Source organism: Euleptes europaea, chromosome 11 (assembly GCF_029931775.1).
Source record: "Euleptes europaea isolate rEulEur1 chromosome 11, rEulEur1.hap1, whole genome shotgun sequence".
In the NCBI taxonomy this organism is placed as follows: domain Eukaryota; kingdom Metazoa; phylum Chordata; class Lepidosauria; order Squamata; family Sphaerodactylidae; genus Euleptes; species Euleptes europaea.
The window spans coordinates 21,306,493-21,325,691 of record NC_079322.1 but is presented as its reverse complement, the minus strand read 5'-3'; the positions used below and the strand labels follow the sequence as shown (position 1 = coordinate 21,325,691).

Below are 19,199 nucleotides of genomic sequence, written 5' to 3'. Positions count from 1 at the left end.
GCTGTGAACACAGGATGAATAAGCTGAACTGATACAATATGATAAAAGGCTGGGCAGTTTGAAGTGGTAAAATCGCGTGACTGTCTTAAGACTCTGCGGGTGGCTCAACACCTCTTAAAAAAGATACGGGATGGCAAAATGTCTGTGGTCAAGGTGCAACACCCTTCCTATTCATGGAGTGGAAAGCTAGTAGCAAAGGCTACAAATTAATGTCTCTTACAAATGGCACTGCATCGGTACGGAGACAGGCTACTGAATGCTTTGCAGACATCCAGGGGCAGAAAAGAGGAACAATTCAACAATTAGCAAAAGCAATTAAGGTATTTGCAGCCTAGGACAGGGGTAGGGAAATTGGTTAAGACGGTGGTGCACCTGAAAACTTCCTCCTGCATCGTGACTCAAAGACAATAAAAGCTGTGATTTCAATGTCTTTTGACCTGGCTGCCACCGATACAAAACATTGTTAAGAGTCAGGGCAGGATCTGAGGTAGAGTGTGGGAAATGGTATACAGATGGAAATGCTAATCAACCAGAAAACTTAAAATGGCAGTCTAAACACACAGGACTTGCTTTTGTTACATTATTAAATATGCATCAGAAGTCTTAACTAGTTCACTTCCTGTTGCTTGCAGATGCTGTTCTTCGATAAGGGGAAACCACAAGGACATCAGATCATGATCTGACAATGTGTGTGGCCACTGAGGTTCTCATCTTCCTGGTAATAGCAGGCAATTGCCTGCTAATTGACTGGGCTGCCCACCACCCTCAGCTGGTCAGGGGGTGGAAGCAGAAGGGGGAGTGATCCTCATGTCCAGCATGACAACATCATTTCCAGGTTTACCTGGAAGCACCGACATCGGTCTGGGGATGCTCTAGCACTCCCCCCAAACTCTATGGAAACCATAGCTACTGGACACTCTAGGACTCCCCCCAAAACTCTATGGAAACCATTGCAACTGGTGGGAGCTTCATGAGGTGGGGCTTGGGGCAGCAATCCGTCCACCCAGCACAATGACATCACTTTCCAGAAGTGACAGCAATGCTCCAGAGACACTTGAGCACTCTCCTCCAAAAGCTCTTTGGAGGAGAGTTGTCGAGTGTCCCTGGCGCGACACTGACACTTCAGGGTAAACCCAGAAGTGACGTCATTGTGCTGGGCGTGTAGATCGCAGCCCCAAGCCCCACCCCCATGAAGCTCCCACCGGTTGCTAGGGGGCACCTAGTGGTCACACATGCAAGACCCATAGGTATATATAGTATGTGTTCCTCCACAAAAAAGGTAGTGGTTCTGTATCAACTGACTAACCAGCAAAGACCTGTAAAAGGTAGTTTGTAATCACACTGTAATCCAAAGAAATTTGTTTCCTGCACTTTGTTAACTGAAACATTAAGAATTCCATGGAGCAATTGTGAAATATCACGATGGATGACTGGCAAAACTATTACTGTGACTGCTGAAGTCTCTGGCTTGCACCATGTGGTGCGCTGGACATTCGGTGAAACTTCTAAACAACACTGGGATCTACAAAAAGATTATAATTGTAGCGGAAAACCCGGGTTTGAGGGGGAGGAAAAGAGACCCAAAAACCGTTATCAAGAAAAACAGTTTTTTATTCGCAGCTGCAGCTCAGTTACTGTAACAAGTCAAAGACTGAGCCCCAATTCTACCGGGGAGAAGACATTTATCCAAAACCGTGCTCTGACGGGGGCACGTCAACATTCCGTGCTTATCTGATTGTTTAACATTGGAGCAGGGGTCCTCAAACTACGGCCCGCGGGCTGGATCCGGCCCTTCAGGGTCCTGAACCCGGCCCCTTGCAGTGGCAAGTTTGTTTCTGGGGAGGAGGGGGGGGTAAAAAGGGGAGAGAAAAGCCCCCTCCGCTGTCTCAAAGCTGCCCTCCCACCCCCATCCGAGGCGGCGATCCGCCAGCCGCCGGCCCCAAATGACCCTCCAGCCCCCCAACCCCCCCAAAAAAGACCCGACCTGGCCGCCTGGGGAGCCGCCCTGCTCTGTCCATGTCCGCTGAAGGAGAGAGGGGAGGAAGGGGAAGGGAGGCGAGCACGGCAAGGGCACTCGCTGCCTGGCTGGCAGTTGGTCCCAGGCGCGCTGGGACGGGCGGGCTCACGGAGGGAAGCGCTCGGCCGCCCATCGGTGGCGGCTCCTACGGCTGCGAAGGCAGGCGGCCAGCTGGCTGGCTGGCCGGGGCTCAGGCAGCCGCTCTCCCCACGTCCTTTCCTGCCTCCTGGCTCCTGCCCACCCGCTCCGGCGTTGTGACTGCCACCGCGCCATGCTCCAGCCCAGACTGAGGGTGGTTCGGTTCTGACCTAATGTGGGCGGGCGGGCTGCGCACTCCTCCTCCTCGCCCCCCTTCCTCGCTCGCTTGCTTGCTCCCTCCCTCCCTGTCTGTTTGTTGGTGCGTCTGCCTCAGCTCTTGACGCGCGGCCAAGAATGTGACCAACTCCCCAGATGGCTCTTCCAGGAACAGGCGCTGCCTCCCCCTGACTCGGCTCCCGGCCCTTCTGCAAAAGGCGAGCGAAGGCTCGCGGGGCCCGGGGCGGGAGGGAAGCACGCAAGGGGCGGGCCTCGGCTGCGGAGGAGGAGGGGAGCCGGGCGGGGTTAGAGGGTTGGGTTCGCCGGCCAGGAGGCGGAGGGGAAGGCTGGGAGGGGGAGGGCGGCAGGCCAGGCTGTGCACGCTCTCGCAACTTGCAGGGATTTTCTTTCTTTTTTTTCTTTCTCTTTCTTTCTCTCTCTTTTTCTTTCTATTTTTCTCTTTCTTTCTTTTTCTTTCTCTTTCTCTTTTTCTTTCTTTTTCCTTTCTCTTTCTTTCTCTTTCTCTTTCTCTTTTTCCTTCTTTTTTCTTTCATTCTTTTACTTTCTATTTTTCTTTCTCTTTCTTTCTATTTTTCTCTTTCTTTTTCTTTCTCTTTTTCCTTCTCTTCTTTCTTTCTTTCTTTCTTTCTTTCTTTCTTTCTTTCTTTCTTTCTTTCTTTCTTTCTTTCTTTCTTTCTTTCTTTCTTTCTTTCTTTCTTTCTCCACCCAGGCAAAGTGTCCCGTTCCCATCCTAAGTCTGTGCATGCTCACATGCGAGTTTGCATGCATGGGTTTGGGGAGGGGCCGTGGCTCAGTGGCAGAGCCTCTGCTTGGCATGCACAAGGTCCCAGGTTCGATCCCCGGCCTCTCCAGTTAAAGGGACCAGGCAAGGAGGTGATGTGAAAGACCTCCGCCTGAGACCCTGGAGATAGGGTTGCCAGGTCCCTCTTCATCACCTATGGGAGATTTTGGGGCAGAGCTTTGGGGAGGGGAGGGACTTCAAAGCCATAGAGTCCAATGGCCAAAGTTCTCCAGGGGAACTGATCTCTATTGGATGTGAATAGGAATTTGTTCATATTTTTTTCAAACTATAGTCCGGCCCCCAACAGTGTTTGAGGGACAGTGAACTGGCCCCCTGTTTAAAAAGTTTGAGGACCCCTGGTCTGGAGCCTTTAGGGCTCCAACAGCTTTTTCCCGGTTTCAGCTCTTGTTTATTGTTCACCATGACTTTCCATGACTCTTCCCCCACTACCTTCAGCACACACATAGAATCATCCTGCCTAGCAACAAGCTAATCCCTTGTTGTCCTAATACGTTTCAATAATTTTACAGAAAGGAAAAGAGGTTATCACAAACTATTAAATCAGACTGCTTAAGTGGATCTTCCATATTCAGGGGAAATCTATCTGGCTGTCACATAATAATCAGGAGCCCTCCCAATGTTATCCTAGCAGAGGCTCCTGCAACGCTAGGCTAAAATTGAAGTGACCCAACCATAAGGGGCCAATCACATGGGTCTTTCCCACAAAATTGAACTACCAAGTTTCCCCCAAACAGAGAATGAACATCCCTCTTCTTCTGAGCTTGTATAAGATTCCCCAGTAAGGGACATGGTGGTTCCCATTCATGAATCAACCAGCCATCCCCACTTTTAAGAGAAACCACGGTGGGTAGCCGTGTTTGTCTGTGGCGGCAGAAAAGAGCAAAAGTCCAGTAGCACCTTCAAGACTAACAAAATTTCTGGCAAAATGTTCTGGCAAAATTATCTACATTGGAGTAACAGACCAGTCCCTGCAACAAAGATTAAGTGAACCTAAGTCTTACATCAGAAACCACAACATTCAAAAACCAGTGGGGGGACATTTTAACCTTCCAGGACATTCAGTTGATGATTTAAGAGTAGCAGTTCTCTTACAAAGGGATTTCAAAGGGAGATTAGAAAGAGAGACTGTTGAATTATAACTAATAATGAAGCTCAAGACAATGCATTCTCCAGGATTGAACAAAGACCTAGAATTCCTGTCTCATCACCAATGCTGATTTCTCCATGCCTGCTACCTCTGTGCATATCACACCTAATCCAATCACTCCTGCAATTGTCATTTACCTGCTATTGACATTTACATGCTATTGCCATTGGGATCTGAATTCACTCTTCTCTACTTAAGGACAAATGGACTCACATTCTAGCTGTATCTGAAGAAGTGAGCTGTGACTCACAAAAGCTCATACCCTACCAGAAATTATGTTAGTCTTTAAGATGCTACTAGACTCTTGCTCTTTTCCAATTTGGTGATAAGCAATTTAAGATTGCTTTAAGAAGTGAGCTGTGACTCACGAAAGCTCATACCCTGACAGAAATTTGTTAGTCTTCAAGAGAAACCAATCAGCCTGAAAAGTTCCAGTAGTTGCTAATGTATGCAGTCATTTAAGAAGACATTCTTAATTAGATCGTCGTTGAGTCAATTGTCTTCACAATGTGGTAAGAAGTACCCACATTAAGGCACATAGCTGAACATATCCTATTACCTCTAGATACAGAACTCCGTATTTAATGGGGCTTGTACCACACTGATTAGCTCAACAATTTGTTACTAGGAGCAATGTGATCTTATGGTGCTTGTTTAATGATGCATTCTTTAAGCTTTGTCCGAATCAACTATGGCACATGAATGCACTTTAGGATTGCCAGCTCCAGGTTGGGAAACACCTGGAGATTTTGGGGGTGGAGCCTGAGGAGAGCAGGGTTTGGGGGAGGGGAGGGACTTCAATGCGGTATAATGCGACAGAGTCCACCTTCCAAAGCAGCCATTTTCTCCACCAGTCAAATTAGTTACTTCCTGTTCTCTGCCAGCTGACCCTTTCTCTCATAGCAAGGAAACAGTTAAACCATCCTGTTGGAGAAGGTACTCTTTTTTTTGGGTAGCAAACTAACACTGCTATCCTAAATTAGTTACTCTGTTTAGGATTGCACTATAAATTACTGGACCACAAGTAACCATTTGATCATGAGTGCCCTGAGAGGAAAATATAACAGGGAGACAGTGCTGGATTTAGATGAACAGAGGCCCTAGGGCAGGGGTCCTCAAACTAGGGCCCGCGGGCCGGATCCAGCCTGTCAGGGTCCTGAACCCAGCCTCTTGCAGCGGCAAGTTTGTTTCTGGGGCGGAGGGGGGTAAAAAGGGGGGAGAAAAGCCCCCTCCGCTGTCTCAAAGCTGCCCTCCTGCCCCCATCCGAGGCGGCGAGCCGCCAGCCGCCGGCCCCAAACGACCCTCTCTCTCGCTTGTCCGCTCTGCATTCTCCGCTTTCTCTCTATATATATATCCCCTTGCTCGCTTCCGTCTTCAAACGAAAAAACAGAGTGAGCCGGAGGCGAGCGCGCCTCCTGTTATATACTGCCGGGGGTCTAACCCCGCCCCCTCCACGCTCCTGCCCAAGGCCCCCCTTGGCTATGAGCCCCAGGCTCCAACCGATGGGAAGCTGTTGCCCGGGAGAGCAGGACCGGCACGAGCCGACGAGTGTGCGCAAATGCACATGTTGGCCGGCCAGCCATTTTATCTCCCGGCTCCCAGCGCTCTGGCCACTCCCTCCCACCGCGGTCAGCAAACATGGCTCCCGTTGAGGCAGGAACCATAGCTTTCTTACAGTTGTTCTTACACTCCCTGTGCTAGAATGCCCTCACACGTTCCTCACCTTTATCTCCCTTCAAATGTGACAGGAACTTCACCAGACACACTATTGCTTTACCATTGGTATACCTCTGGCATCTGAAATTGCCCACTGAAGCGATTTTCCAGCTGAAGTTTAATTTTCCTTCCTTCCTTATTTTATAGTCCACCTTTCTTCCCGAGAATCAAGGCAAATGACAATGCAGGAAGAACAGTATAATAATTAGTTCACCTATTACAGTATTAATATCACTACTACCATATGTCAATTGATATTGATGAAATATATCAGCATGGAATCTCATCCAATAAATTAGGACAGCATGGGAGCATTCTCCGGATTAACTATGATAGAAGGTAATCAACGGTTGGAAGGTCTCTAATGAGAGAGCAGCCGTTGCGGCGCGTAGAGATCCTTAAGAAATTTATTTAAGAAAAGAACCATCAAGTATTGGCTGAAGAAGCCGCTATTGTGGTGAAAGCATGATAGTTAATCCGGAGAACGCTCCCATGCTGTCATAATTTATTGGATGAGATTCCATGCTGATATATTCCATCAATATAAGTTGACATATGAAGACACCTATGGAGAAAATACATGATCAGAACAATAGCCAATAAGGCTGAAATAAAATTTTTGTAAATACTTACCTTAAGTAGATTATGTATGTTTGTATGTTGACTTGTTTATACACAGATCAGAACACCTTTCACATTACACATTTGTAGAGTTGGTTGTGGTTTCACAGTAAACTATTTGTGATATCATTGTATGTTTTGTTTGAACTGTTTATTATAATAGTATCTTTGAGCCCTTTACTGTTAGTTTTGCCCAGTATTCTGTGTACAGTATTGGTGAATAATTGGTTAGTACCTGGAGGTTGGCAACCCTATTCATCGTCGTGGCTTCTGTGCAGTTCCACATTGGGACCGCGTGCGCTCAGGCCAGCCGCGGGAAAAGATCCCCAAAGCTTCCTAGTAGACTAGGAGCGCCCCTCTTCCCTCTGGCGCTTTCCCGCCAAAACGATCACATGACCAGCAGGAGGGGCGCTACTCCCTCAGGTCTCTTTTTGCCGCCGCAAAGGGAAGATCTCCATTGCTGCTCTGTGTTTCCCCCTCGCCTCATTCTTGAGGCTGAGGAGAAGTGTTATTCTCTCATCAATAGTCATTCTAGTGAAAAATAATCTGCATTTTTTTTTAAAAATGGTTCTTGTAGTTATCCGGGCTGTGTGACCGTGCTCTTGGTATTTTCTTTCCTGACGTTTCGCCAGCAGCTGTGGCAGGCATCTTCAGAGGAGTAACCCTGAAGGACAGTGTCTCTCAGTGTCAAGTGTGTAGGAAGAGTAATATATAGTCAGAAAGGGGTTGGGTTTGAGCTGAATCATTGTCCTGCAAAAAGTATCAAAGGTAATGTGCTAATCATTGTCCTGTAAGTATCAAGATAATGTGCTAATAATAATGTTAATATGGAACCATTGTATCCTGAGGTGATCTGTTAATGTGTTAATTCAGGATACAATGGTTCCATATTAACATACCACACCCTCATTAGCACATTATCTGGATACTTACAGGACAATGGTTAGCACATTACCTTGGATACTTTTTGCAGGACAATGATTCAGCTCAAACCCAACCCCTTTCTGACTATATATTACTCTTCCTACACACTTGACCCTGAGAGACACTGTCCTTCAGTGTTACTCCTCTGAAGATGCCTGCCACAGCTGCTGGCGAAACGTCAGGAAAGAAAATACCAAGACTACGGTCACACAGCCTGGATAACCTACAAGAACCAATGAACTCTGACCGTGAAAGCCTTCGACAATATTAAAAAAAAAATGTTTCTGGGTGCCCACTTTGTCGCTATGGCCCCAAATGCCTCCTCAGGGTTGTGCTGACTGCGGTTTTTAAAATGGCGCTGATAAACACCCATTCTCTGTGCCTTAGCTGCCTGGGGGAAATCGCACGACCGAACTGCCGGCTCTTTCTGTCACCAATTTACCCTGAAGGCACGGTTGGGTAGAGCTAGGCTCAAAAGAGCTCTTTTTCAAAGGCTTCGGCCGAGCACCAACCCGAAAAATGGCACCTTTCCCCATCCTTGGCTGTGACAGCTCTCAAGGGAGAAACTTGGAGGTGCTGCCTGACAGAGCCTCTGATGCAAAAGAGCTCTTTTATTTAATTTATGTATTTAATTCGATTTTGACTGCGGCCTGTCTGCCTGAAGGAATTTCCCGCCCCCCTCCTCGGCCTCTGTCGGATCTGAGAGCCTGGAGCCGGGTTGCCAACCTCCAGGTGGTGCCGAAAAATACGGAACGCTTCACGAGTTTGCGAATGGATGACACGCAAATTCGTGAAGCGTTCCGTATTTTTCGGCAACCTCCAGGTAGTAGCTGGAGATCTCCTGGGATTGCAACTGACCTCCCGCCGACAGAGATCAGTTCCCCTGGGGGAAAATGGCCGCTTTGGCAGGTGGATTCTACGGCATTATGTCCCGTTGAAGTCCCTCCCCTCTCCAAATCCCGCCCCCTTCAGGCTCTGCCCCAAAAATCTCCAGGTAATTCCCAACCCGGAGCTGGCAACCCTAGCCTTCGACAATATTTTTTAGTGTTAACTCTGCTTAAGATAGCACTGTAAATCTCTTCCCCATGCACACAGCTACAGAGCATCCTCAACACATTAGTTCCTAACTCCAGCTGTTCCTGTTTCTCAAAATGCAAAGCGTTGTAGCGGAGGTGAAAAATAACTTAAATTTCTTACCCATAATGTTTCTGTGTCAGGGGGAGGGAGGGTTACTGGCTCCAGGTTGGAAAATTCCTGGAGATTTTGGGTGGGGAGTCTGGGAAGGGCAGGGTTTGGGGAGAGAAGGGTACTCAGAGGGTATAATGCCATAGAGTTCAACCTCCTGAGCAGCCATTTTCTCCAGAGGAACTGATCTCTAGAGTCTGGAGACCAGTTGTAATTCTGAGAGACCTCCAGGCCCCACCTGGAGGTTGGCAACCATAGAGGGAGAGACAGCTGATGTACAAAATGGGAGGGACCACTTTCTTACAAGGGCCAGATATGACATAAAAGTGACTTGGTTGGGCTGTGCCTCGCCAGCCCAGATTGAGAGTGGGGGACGGTGGCGGTCTCTGCTGGCTCTCGGGCCAGATAAGAGCTCTCAAAGGGGCAGATCTGGCCCTCGGGACTTATGTTTGACACCCCTATTCTAATAGTTTGCTTTGGAAAGGCAGTGATCCATATACTTTTAGATTTGTCATTTCAAAGTATACTTCCAAAACTCTAATGATGTGTGTTTATTTCCCTAGTGTTTGACAGAAGGCAATTCTAAGACTTTGGCTAAAGAGAACACAAGCTTTCTAAGCATACCTTTTGAACCCATGGAGCCAACAAACGGCATCTGGAAAGCCGTCTTGATTACAATATACACAGTGGTGTTTATTGGAGGGGTGTGTGGAGCCATCAAAATATCATTTCTTCTAGTGAAAATGAATACTTTATCAGTGACCACAACAGCCGTCATAAATCTGGTGGTGATTCACAGCCTTTTCCTTGTGACTGTGCCGTTTCGACTGTACTACTACATCATGGACAAGTGGGTCTTTGGACAATCCTTTTGTAAAATTGCAAGTGCAATGGTACACATCCATATGTACCTCACCTTTCTATTCTACCTGTTTATTTTGGTGAGCAGGTGCCTTATTTTCTTCAAGTGGAAAGATAAGTTGGAGTTCTATAGGAACTTGCATGCTATGGCAAGCAGCGCGGCTATATGGATTCTGGCTTTTGTGATTGCTCTGCCACTCATCCTCCATTGCTACAGCAAAACAGGGCATTATGACAATGCCACCTGTTTTAGATTTCACCAGGAGCTAAAGAACAACTCAGTGAAAGGACTGAACTATGCTGTCATTGCTGCCGTGATCGTAATAACTTGTGCCCTTTTGGGCTTGCAAGTGTCCATCATTCTGAAAATGGTAAAAAGGCTATCAGGATCCATTTGTTCACATCAAGAGTTCCGGGCACAGCTAAAAAGTCTGATTTTTGTATGGTTCATAATTCTTTGTTTCCTTCCTCATCACTTTTTCCGGATTTATTACATCCAGCAATTTGAGGCTGGTTCTCAGTTGGAGATATACAATGAATTTTGTTTGAGTACCACTGCAGTCAGCTGCCTCGATTTGTTGTCCTTTGTGTTAAGTGGAAGCCAGCTCTGGAGGCAAAATAGCATTGTCTTTTCATGCTGCTAAACAACAGTCTGCTATGTAGCAACAGCATCTCCTCCTGCTGGATAGGAGAATGGTGTATGGCTCAGGGATTTTCAGACTCATCATCATTAGACATGGAGAGCTACAAAAATGTATTCTTGACTACATTCCATGGATGTTGCATAGCAGTTACAGCAAACTACTTCACAATTAGAGATTTTGGTACTATTCCTGTTTCAAAAGAACAAGTGAAAAGTGCCATATTGATAAATGTATAATTAAAGGGAAATTGAAAAACTAAAAGTCTATGGCTCTTTATCTATATACTGATTTACTGCATTCGCATATAGTAGCACCAGGGACTTGAACTGCAAAGCTCAGGGGCTTTCCAACAGGAAAGTGTGGGTCCAGCCAGCAACGAACCTCAGGCAAAACTCCCATGCATAAATGACCAAAGTCTGACTTTCCTGTTCCTGCACAATGGCATCCCCCCAGCTCTCGTCAGTATTCTTCAAATATTCTCCCGTACTTTGGAACATTTTTACATTTTTTAATCCCCTGTACATTTTTAGTGTGGGAGAAGCCACACAGCCTCTAGCCGACAGATCAGAGGCAGCCCTGTGGTATTCAGCTCCATTAGGGTTGCCAATTTCCAGGTGGCACCTGGAGATCTTCCACTATTACAGTTGATCTCTTGAAGACCAAGATCAGTTCTCCTGGAGAAAATGGCTGCTTTGGAGGGTGGACTCTGGCATTATACTCTGTTGAGCTCCCCCCCTTCTTAAACTCCACCCTCCTCAAGCTCCAACCCCAAATTTCCAGGTATTTCCCAAACCAGAGCTGGCAACGCTATGCTCCATGCATAACCTTCTTAAATGCAGAAGAGACCATTGTCACAAGAGCCAGTAGATGAATTAACGTCATGGTAAATGTGATTCTATTTCACAAGCCATGGTGCCATGTTATTACAACTCACATAGGTGTGTCAGGCTACCATAGAATGTGCACTGGGAATGAAGCAGAGGTAATGACAGTCTATTTAATCTGTGTTAGGTATAGGTAACTGCTGGTCTGGTTGTAGCTTAGTTCATCCCTGAACCTAGAGGTCTCTCATCAGGCCCTCAACACTGATACCAAAGGATTCCTTTCCCCTTGACATGATGCATCTTAGCTCTTTCTACTTTTTCAGGTGAAATCCTAGGGCTTATTAGACATCCCATCTGCAATAGCAGAAGCTCTGTCAGGAATCTCTTTTCACAGAATGTTCTTTGACTCTGCAGAATTAGGTGTGCCCCTTTCCACTTATCCTTACAGTTGCTTCTAAATATAAGGACACTTCTGTTTCTATGATCTGCCTCACTTGGATCTCAAACAATTGTTCTGCCATACCTGCCTGCAGTGTGCAGCTTGCATTAGAAGTAATATGTCTTATGGCCAACCTGGATGAGATACTGGAGATTCGTGGTCATGGTTTTTAAAGGCAAGTAGCAACTATCTGGGTACCTGATTGGGATCAGGGTCCAGTATATAAGGAGAAAAAGGAGTATAACTTTTCTACCTAGGGCTGCCAGCTCCAGGTTGGGAAATACCTAGAGATCTTGGGAGTGGAGCCTGAGGAGGGTGGGGTTTGGGAAAGGGAGGGACTTCAGTGGGGTATAATGCCTCAGAGTCTGCCTTCCAAAGCAGCCATTTTCTCCAGGTGAACTGATCTCTGTCGCCTGGAGATCAATTGTAATCCCAGGAAATCTCCTGCTACCACCTGGAGGTTTAAGATAACAACAGCACAAAGGCTCAATATCTAACACCTGTTTTACCATAATGATAATTGCATATTCCACAAGAAAAATAGGGCAAAATAAAGTTACAGAAAGTCTTCACAATTCCAGACAACAAAATAAGTAGAAAAATAAATCTAACGTTTTCTCCTTTGCACTTCTAGGAGACTAACGTCAGGTTGCTTCACCAACAAGGCAGAGTTCCAAGGAATCCCGTGTACATATGCAATAGTCCAAAGTTCAACAATAACAAAACGACACTTCCAGATCAGTGCTCGTTTTGCAATAAACTTGCTTCATCAGTTGACCTTCTGTATTGTTTCTTGCGTATTGCATAAGAAATATTGTAATAAAGGATACAATGACCTCTGAAAAAACATGGAACATACTGACCAGTTGCACACAAAGAGTATACAAATACAAATACATCCAACATATTTTAAAAATAAAGTTATATCAAGGCTTACCATCCAATAACCAGTGGACCCACAGGGTGCTTCTATCTTTCTGATGGCTGGTAGGAACTGTTAGTTTTCCATAGTTTAAATTCATTAAACAGGCAGTCAACCAGCTGGGGCTAATCTAAATGGGGGAGTTTCTTAAAGGGAGAATTACTCAAAGGAAACATGCTAGGTCAAATCCATTATTGAGACCTGCAGGGGACATTGTTTTAAAGAGATAGACAAATCTCATTTCCGGTCTATGCAATATTTTAACAGTGTCCTGACAACAGTAAGGACATGGTTTGTATTGCCATAAGGCGAAAAATAATAAATCGTTGTCTGAGTGTCCTTTTTGCAAAAAATGGCTTGTCAGAGGCGAGTCCATAGTTTTAGAGCGTATCCGTGCCCTATGTTTGCCGATCTGTAGTTTTAATTGTCTAGAGGTCGACCCAATGTACATTAAAAAACATGGGCACAAGATGGCATAAAAAACATGGGCACAAAATGGCATAAACAACATTTTGTGATAAACAATTGGTGAATTGTTTAAGCTTAAACTTAAAATTGGAACTAGAGGAACTAACTTCCTTGATCGGTAAGCTATAGACACAAACGGAGCATGCACCACATTTGTGGTGGCCGCTGATGTTAACTCCTTGTTTACTTGTTACTGTGTCGGTTTTAACCAAATAATTTCTGAATGATTGGGTCTTTCTTAACCCAAACAGTGGTGGTTGAGAGCACCCCGGAATATTGTATAAAACATGCCAATGATGCCTAACGATTTTCTTAATTTCACAAGTTAAATGATTGAATTCCATGGAAGCATATATCCTTGGAACTCTGCCTTGTTGGTGAAGCAACCCGACATTAGTCTCCTAGAAGTGCAAAGGAGAAAGCGTTAGATTTATTTTTCTACTTATTTTGTTGTCTGGAATTGTGAAGACTTTCTGTAACTTTATTTTGCACTATTTTTCTTGTGGAATATGCAATTATCATTATGGTAAAACAGGTGTTAGATATTGAGCCTTTGTGCTGTTGTTATCTTAAACCACATGGAGGTTGGCAACCCTACTGCCCCATATACCGGTAATTCCACCAATAAAAAATGACACCCCCACCCCCACCTGTGCCATTATTAGTCCTAGAAAGGAAAATATACAGGCAGGGATCAAATTAGACATGATGTGCTATTAGGACCTTCTCTGTGTTATTTTTTAAACTAATTAACTGCCCCATGTGAATATTGTGGAAAGGCCACAGTGAAAGCAAGAAGAAAGGTTTCCTCCCATGCCTTTTCCATTGATTTAAATCACCCCCTGAAGTTGCAAATAGCTGCACGGGGAGAGGGGGAGACAGGTATGGTACCTTCAAAGCATCTATGTAAGGCTGCTAATTGTTTTTTTTTTTAATCTGTGGGCGATCCTAATTACAGATCCCCTGCGTCATTTCTGCCTTGACCTTCAGGATGATATTTTAGAAGCTTTTCCCATTAAACATAATCTGCTATTTTGCCAGCAGATTTATTGTTAGAGGAAAAGGCCAGAACTATCTCCCTAAGAATGCAGAAATTGCCTCCAATAATTCTGAATGGTTGAAGGGATATAGCTAGTTTTGACTGTTCAGAGGAAAAGCCTGTGCTTATACCCCTGAATCACATGGTTGTGCAGCTTTTCCTAACAGAAAAATCTTTAAGTTTAGCTTTGCAGATCATTTGATTTAGATTACTCTACAGGCTATTATTCAAACACTAGTTGCATTCGTTCTTAAGGTCACCATATAGTCACCAAGGCAACAACATGCTTTGGTTATGCTGGGTGCATTTTTATAGGCAAGACATTCACGTAATAAAGATAATTCCATAAAACTGAAAATACAAGGCAAAAATAAAGATAGACTGTCTGGGACTGATGGAAATTATAAAACAGAGTTCATGAACAATTTAGAAAGCAGGGGAAAGAAAGAGTGGAGAAATCTCTCCTTGATGAAGTCCAAGGAGTAAAGCAGGCGATGACTTCTCAAAAACTCTTTAAGTATTGTAGCAACAAATGGGAAGAGGCAGTAGTGGTACTGATTGCAGTGGGGTGTAGTGGATAGTGCTGGACTAGGATCTGGAATACCTAGGTTTGAATCCCTACTCTGCCAAGGAAGCTCACTGGGTGACCATGGGGGAGTCACTCTGGCAGAGGGCAGAACAATGTTGTAAGCTGCTCTGGGTCCTTGTTGTGGAGAAAAGTGGGGTATAAATATAGAAATAAATAAATACAATCCTCTACTCTAGCCATTAAAGACTGGAACCAGTAGATCTGACCCTCATCCTTCCAAGGAGAGGGGAGGGGTATTCAAAGCTACTAGTAAAAAAGGATACTAGTCATGATGCATACCTATTCTCTACAGTCCCAGAGGAGCATGCCTATTATATTAGGGGCTTTGGAACACAGGCAGGACAGTGCTGCTGCAGTCGTCTTGTTTGTGGGTTTCCTGGAGGCACTTGGTTGGCCACTGTGTGAACAGACTGCTGGACTTGATGGGCCTTGGTCTGATCCAGCATGGCCTTTCTTATGTTCTTACATTCTTAAGGCGAATATAGGAGCAAATACAAGAATGTCATCATATAATCTGGGGCTATGCAGCTTGTGATTCTCAGGGCTGAACCCAGATCACCAGCCATGCATGGCAGCACACCAGGGCTTCAATGAGCCATCTCCTTTTACTGCCTGCCTGTGAGGGTCTCCAACCTCCCTGGGCTATTTCCATAAAATCACTCGCTCAGACGACCATTCAGAAGCAGGTAAGTTTATTGGAAACCATCAGGTATGGTCAGGGCCTACATGGTACAAAGCTACAAGTGCTCACATAGTCAAAAGGGCTAGAATATAAACAGTTCTATTTTGCAGACGCCGGTTGCATGTTTTGAGAACCAAGTGATAACAGCGCTGAGCTAAGCTACTGAATACACATCAAAGACATCAGAGGAGCTCGTTAACTCAAACCTGAGAAAGCCAAGGTCGGAGGAGGGAGGTGGGAATGAGGAAAGGAAAGCGAACGAGACATTCCAGCAGGGGCCTAAATGGGAAACAGTCCAGCCAAGACCTGAACCCTTCTACTGACAGAGACCTGGCCTGTCGCTTGTACGGACAGTCCAGACACAGAACAGAGCAATCCCTCACACTGCCTTCGAGTGCAAAAACAATCACACACCTGGAAGACCATCAAACATGGCTGGTGGACTACATTTGGCTGAGCGGATCAGAAGAAGTTGTGCAAATCTAATATAATTCTTTGATGTGTGTGGATGCATAGGCTGTCGGCCTACCACCCAACAACCTTCAAATCCAACCTAGCTATTTATTCTCCTGTCTCCCCCCTCCCTACACACACACACACACACACACATGTACCTTATTGTTGGCTTCTAGAAGGATGTTCTCTGGTATCCATAGCAACAGCAGCCAACTGACTGTTGGCCCAGCTCTCCTTCAGTTCTCCTTCTTTTACGGAGTTTACTTCATGTACGGCAGTGGTGAACCTGGGCTCATTATCACTGTGGGTATTGTCTAAGAACATGAGCATGGAGAGACTGCCAATATACATATTTATTGTACATTTAGAAGAGGAAATCTTGTGGGGTGGGTGAGCTTGCTGTTTTGTCCAAGATTACCTTGCTTTGGTGGTGTTTGTTAACCCTGAGGATGGAAGGGGGAGCTTTCTCTAGCTCTCAAAAGCCTACGTTAAGAAAGGTTCTCCAAATGTATACTGGGAAATAGGACAGCAAGTGGCTATCTCACTACTAAACCACACTGGCATGTATCCATGAACTTTATGGAATGAGATTTCCCCATTTCCTCCACCAGCTGCATCCCACTGAGTCTCCTAAACGTTTATTCCTGGGGATCAGGGGAAACAAAGGGACAAATTTGGGGTCTCTGTGTGTGGGGGAAACAATCAGAAATCACCGTCTCCTATAGTGAAGATTGGAGCACCCATGAGTCATTGGATCTCTGTTGTTGGGTACATGCCATTGGTTGAATCTAACCAGCTTTTCTGTTGGTGAAATAAGGAAGGAGGAATTCTCTTTGATTATCAAAATCAGCTATACTGAAAATAGTGGGCCCTACATGTACAAAAGCTACGAGGGACGGGGTAGGGTTGCTAGGTCCCTCTTTGCCACCGGCGGGAGTTTTTTGGGGCAGAGCCTGAGGAGGCGAGGTTTGGGGAGGGACTTCAACGCCATACAGTCCAATTGCCAAAGTGGCCATTTTCTCCAGGTGAACTGTATCGGCTGGCGATCAGTTGTAATGGTAGAAGATCTCCAGCTAGTACCTGGGGGTTAAACAACAACCAGGCGTTCAAAATAAGGAAAACATAGCAATAATACTGTCAGGATCACTAACAAGTGTATCAGAGTAGTCTATTGTATAGATAATCAAATATACTATACAGTCATGCAATGCAAGATGCAATACAAGAAAACCAGGTGCTACAAAGAATGTCCAAAGAATAAAATCCAAATAGAGTCCAGATACTGAAGTAAGACACTCCTTGAGATCAAGGAATCCAATAGGTACGATCTCCCCAGAGTGAAGTCAATGAAAGCTGGACTCTTTATCCACGGTTCAGTAACCCTTCCATGGACAACGTGGTTCCTGGGGAGATCGTACCTATTGGATTCCTTGATCTCAAGGAGTATCTTCAGTATCTGGACTCTATTTGGATTTTATTCTTTGGACATTCTTTGTAACACCTGGTTTTCTTGTATTGCATCTTGCATTGCATGATTGTATAGTATATTTGGTTATCTATACAATAGACTACTCTGATACACTTGTTAGGGATCCTGACAGTATTATTGCTATGTTTTCCTTATTTTGAACGCCTGGTTGTTGTTTTTTGACCTCATATTACAGCAGGCTAACTTGCTTTTGGTTGAGTACCTGGAGGTTGGCAACCCTAGAAGGGGGGCTTTAATGTGGAGGGAAATTAGGTAAGATTGCACATGCTGGTTGAATCCAACCTTTTATGTTTTCTGAAAGTGAGACACTTTAAAAAACACTTCATTAAGTTCCACGACAATCTTCTCAACCCCTGAAAACTGCAAATGCCAAGCTGTAACCAGTAGGCACCACTGTGGATGGGCGTTGTGTGCGAATGTTTTATATGAATGCATACCAGCAGCTGTAAAGCTGTGTGTCTCAGATACTGCAGGGGTTGGTAATGTTCATTTGTCAGCATGAAATACAAACTTATGCTACCAATTTATAGAATTATGCATAGCTTTCTAAAGAAAATAGCACGACTAATAATGGGATTAGTCTAGATGGCTAGTTTAAATCATTGTTTTCAAAATGGCAAAAAGTGTATGTCCTTGGTGACTTTCAAGTGTTTCAATTTGCAGAACTGTTCTTATAGCAAAGCATTGGTCTATATGCTGCCATTCTCTGTCTGTAGTGTGAGTTTCTCTTTGACTCATCTTCCGCTTTGCTATCTAATTCTTTCTGCTGGTATAAAAAAAGATGTAACCCAATAGTCTTATTTTCCCCAAGTAAATATGCTTAAGTTGTAGTATTTGTCTAGTGTTCTGGCAGCCCAGGCTTGCTTGGTTTGCCTTTGAAGACTGCAGCAATAGTCGTAAATAATTATCATGTGCTACCAAAGGTAAAAGAATAATCAGATTCAGGAGTAGCTAGGTCCATAATCTACATACATATGAGCAGTTCTGAGTGTGATACTATAATACGATACAGCTTTTTAGAGCCCCCCCCCCAAATTCCTTGGATGAAACAGCAACAAGTGGGAAAAAATGCTGAGCAGTGGCAGCAGATGGAGAAAGGTGTGCAGAACACTCCTGTGTGGATGCTCCATTGCTAATCTGCATGATCTGACTTCTTAGTGACAATGACTACAAAATGGAGAATCATCATCATGTCAATGCTGTTGCAAGTGAAGGACTTTGTGCTGTCTCTTAGGCTCAAATTTGAGAGGGGGACGATAGAGAGTCAGAGAGATAGACAGGTCAGGACCCTGAGCATCCTTCTTTCCTGCTGCTCTGATGTTATCCCTTTGATGGGTGGATTGCTACTCTCAGGGAAACTTCCTTCATTCCAGATGATACCTTCTCTCCATACCACACTTCTCCATCTTGGCCCCATGAGGGCAGGACCTGCCTCCTATATCTCCATCCATCCATCCATCCATCCATCCATCCATCCATCCATCCATCCATCCATCCATCCTAGCTAGTTAGACTAGATTAGAATCCTGTCTCTATCCTGTCTAGAATGGGGTTCCTTACAATAAAGGACTCATATTAGTTTTACAAAGATAAAGCTTTGTTTCTCGGCAGCAAACACACACCAGGAAAATTCCACTGTGACATGCACCTCGAGCACTCTGCTAACTAGGGTTGCCAGGTCCCTCTTCACCACCGGTGGGAGGTTTTTGGGGCGGAGCCTGAGGAGGATGGGGCTTGGGGAGGGATTTCAATGCCATAGAGACCAATTGCCAAAGAGGCCATTTTCTCCAGGGGAACTGATCTATATTGGCTGGAGATCAGTTGTAATAGCAGCAGATCTCCAGCTAGTACCTGGAGGTTGGCAACCCTACTGCTAACCAAGTATTTCTTCAGTTGGAACCATAGTACAGCTATGAGAGTACAAGGGATGCCTATACACTGGTTATTCTGCTACCAGGTACATATTAATTTAGTATTAAGAAATAAAACATTAAGTTTGGACCAATCAAGGAAGCTGAGAGAATTGTGGTTCATGCTTTTTTTTTTTTTTTAAATACAA

At 45.0% G+C, this 19,199-nt stretch overlaps 1 protein-coding gene across 1 annotated transcript; it reads left to right on the top strand.

Moving 5' to 3' along the window:
• The first annotated feature begins 9,362 nt into the window (after positions 1-9,362).
• GPR141 (G protein-coupled receptor 141) lies at positions 9,363-10,232 on the top strand. The gene has a single exon (XM_056857901.1). The coding sequence runs from the start codon at positions 9,363-9,365 to the stop codon at positions 10,230-10,232; it is 870 nt and encodes a 289-aa protein (XP_056713879.1).
• Positions 10,233-19,199: the final 8,967 nt, after the last annotated feature.

Coding starts and splice junctions, on each gene's coding strand:
- GPR141 (XM_056857901.1), top strand. CDS start 9,363: ATGGAGCCAACAAACGGCATCTGGAAAGCCGTCTTGATTACAATATAC.